The following is a 2,519-nucleotide window of genomic DNA, read 5'->3' as shown; positions in this document are numbered from 1 at the left end:
AAAAATCAGCTGGGCGTGGTAGCGCATGCCTGTAATTCCAGCTACTCGGAAGGCTGAGGCGGAAGGATCGCCAGAGCCCAGCAGGTTGGGCTGCGGTGGCTGGGAGCGGCCACTGCACTCCAGTCTGGGCGACAGAGTGAGACTCCCAACTCCAAAAAAAAAAGAAGGCAGCAAAGACAGGACAAGGAACAGAGTAGGGATGGGAAGGCAAGAGATGGACCTAGGGAACTGGGTGACGAAGGGGTGACAGGACAGAGGACAGCCAGGTGACAGAGAGGTAGCCTGGGGGACAGGGGATGGGACAGAGAAGTGAGTCTGGGCCAGAGAAGACTGAGGAAGGAGGAGAGCAACAGGCCCGGGGTCCAGCCAAGCTCTGGGGCCCCTGGAAGCTTCTGAGCCCTCCCAGCCAGTCGGCAGGTACCTGTTGACATTAGCAGCACAGCCTGCAGCAGAGCCACTTCCGTGTCATCCAGGTTAAAGGCAGAAAGTGACTTGCCCAGTTCAAAGATGGCGTCGGAGACTACGCCCAGGCCGCCATTCTTGAGCTGCTCCCGCTTGACGGCCATCTCCCCACTCAGCGTCAGGGTATCGCTCTCAGGGTCATAGCGGACAGCCGCCCGCAGGGACATGATCTCCATGCAGCACCCCTTCAGGAGGATGATCTGGTCTTCACAAGGCAGCTGCAGGGCGGCAGGGCCACAAGACCATTCAGCACACCCCTTCCGGCATCCCTGAGTCTCCCCGTAGGTGTCTTCTGGGAGCCATGAGGCCACCACCGGCCTCAGTCAGTAACATGGACTCTAAAAAGATGACCTGGTGCTGGGCCACCTGCATGCCCTATTTCGCTGAAGCCTCACAATCACCCCTGTGCATTAGGGGTCATCATTATGCCTAACCCACTCCAGATGAGAAAACTGAGGCACAGAGGACTTAGGTAACTTGGCCAAGGTCACACAGCTAGTAGGGCAACCTGTCTCCAGGGTTAGTGCTCTGTAAAATGAGAACATCAGGCTGCCTGGAGTTGGAATGGCCACATAGACTTGGGGGATGAGGGGCTGGGGAGAGGGACACTTGGAGCCAGCTGGGTCCTTGGAACAGCTAGGCCTTGGAGAATGTGCGCGTGCACACGAGCACTGGGTGTATGGTGAGCTACAGGAACTGCTCCCTGTCCAGAGCATGTACTGGGACTGGGTGACAGGGGAACAGCCCCAGGTTGGCCTCCAGGACAGCACCATGTCTTTCCTCCCTTCTGCTACTCACCTCGGAGAACATGGGCAGTTTTTTGGCAAAGTCCACCACACGGGTGATGGCCGGGGTGATGATCTTGGTAAACTCGCTGAAGGCCTCAAGGTCCACCTTGTCTCCGTCCGGCATGGAGACGATGGGTGACTGGCCAATGTCATCCGGCTGGAGGGAGAGATGGGAGTCAGCTGGGGCCGCAGCCCCCTTTCACCCTCTCACTGAGGCTCCCTGCCCACCAGGGGGAGCTCCAAGGCAGCTTGGGGAGAGTTCTAGCCCTGAGGCTTTTCCTTCACCTTGGGGCAGAGGACAGGCCAAAGCCAGAGCTCTGAGTCTGCTAATAATAACAATGGCGAGCCGGCTCGGTGGCTCAGCCTGTAATCCCGCGCCTTGGGAGGCTGAGGTGAGTGAATTGCCTGAGCCCGCGGGTTCAAGACCCGCCTGGGCAACTTGGCGAGACCTCATCTCTACAATAAATCGAAAAATCAGCCGGGTGTGGTAGCGCGCGCCTGTAGTTCCAGCTACTCGGAAGGCTGAGGCGGAAAGATCGCTGGAGCCCAGCAGGTGGAGGCTGTGGTGGCCGGGAGCGGCCACTGCACTCCAGTCTGGGTGACAGAGTGAGACTCCAACTCCAGGAAAAAATAATAATAATAACAATGGCAATAACAGTAGCAGCAGTATTGTAATAACAATAGCAGCTACAATTATTGAATACTTAACATGTGATCAGGCATTCGGCTGCATGTTTATATATCTTATTTGATCCTCACCATAACCCTAAGGAAGATATTATAATTATCACCACTTCACAGACGTGGAAACTGGGGCTTAGCACAGCTAAGTGATTAAGGTCAAAGTCACATGACTAGTAAGTGGTAGAACCATAGTCTGAATCCAAATAGTCTCACTCCTGATTGGTACACACACATCTGCTTGGTATCAGAGTTCAAGCTCTTTTTTTTTTTTTTTTTAAAGAGAGGGGATTTATTGAGAGGACAGAAATGCTTCCACAGTGGGAAGGGAAGGGATCCAAAGGGGTTGCCCTAGCCCAAGCTCTTAACAACCCCCTGGCACCCTCCACCAGGTGCCGGTTTCCTGCCTTCCCACACCATGTACAACTAACTGTCCACCTCCTTCCAAACTGATCATTCACTTGGCAACCAGTTTTTCCAGGGCCTAACACAATGCCCAGCACCCAGCAGATGTTCAAAAATACCGTGGTTTTTTTTTTTTGAGTTGGAGTCTCACTCTGTCGCCCAGACAGGAGTGCAGTGGCCACT

General features: G+C 54.7%; 1 protein-coding gene across 2 annotated transcripts in view; it reads right to left on the bottom strand.

Moving 5' to 3' along the window:
* THRA (thyroid hormone receptor, alpha) overlaps positions 1 to 2,519 on the bottom strand; it is a 24,731-nt gene that overhangs the window by 1,755 nt on the left and 20,457 nt on the right. For both annotated transcript variants that reach the window (XM_008070404.2, XM_021718434.1), the window contains exons 7-8: positions 1,261 to 1,407; positions 422 to 680 (exon numbers count right to left, since the gene is read on the bottom strand). In XM_008070404.2, the coding sequence (XP_008068595.1) occupies positions 422 to 680; positions 1,261 to 1,407 (406 nt within the window). The remainder of the gene's footprint in view (positions 1 to 421; positions 681 to 1,260; positions 1,408 to 2,519) is intronic.

This window comes from Carlito syrichta, unplaced genomic scaffold (assembly GCF_000164805.1).
Source record: "Carlito syrichta isolate Samal-C Ts95f unplaced genomic scaffold, Tarsius_syrichta-2.0.1 Scaffold111596, whole genome shotgun sequence".
Classification (NCBI taxonomy): Eukaryota; Metazoa; Chordata; class Mammalia; order Primates; family Tarsiidae; genus Carlito; species Carlito syrichta.
This window is presented reverse-complemented; position numbering and strand designations above follow the sequence as displayed.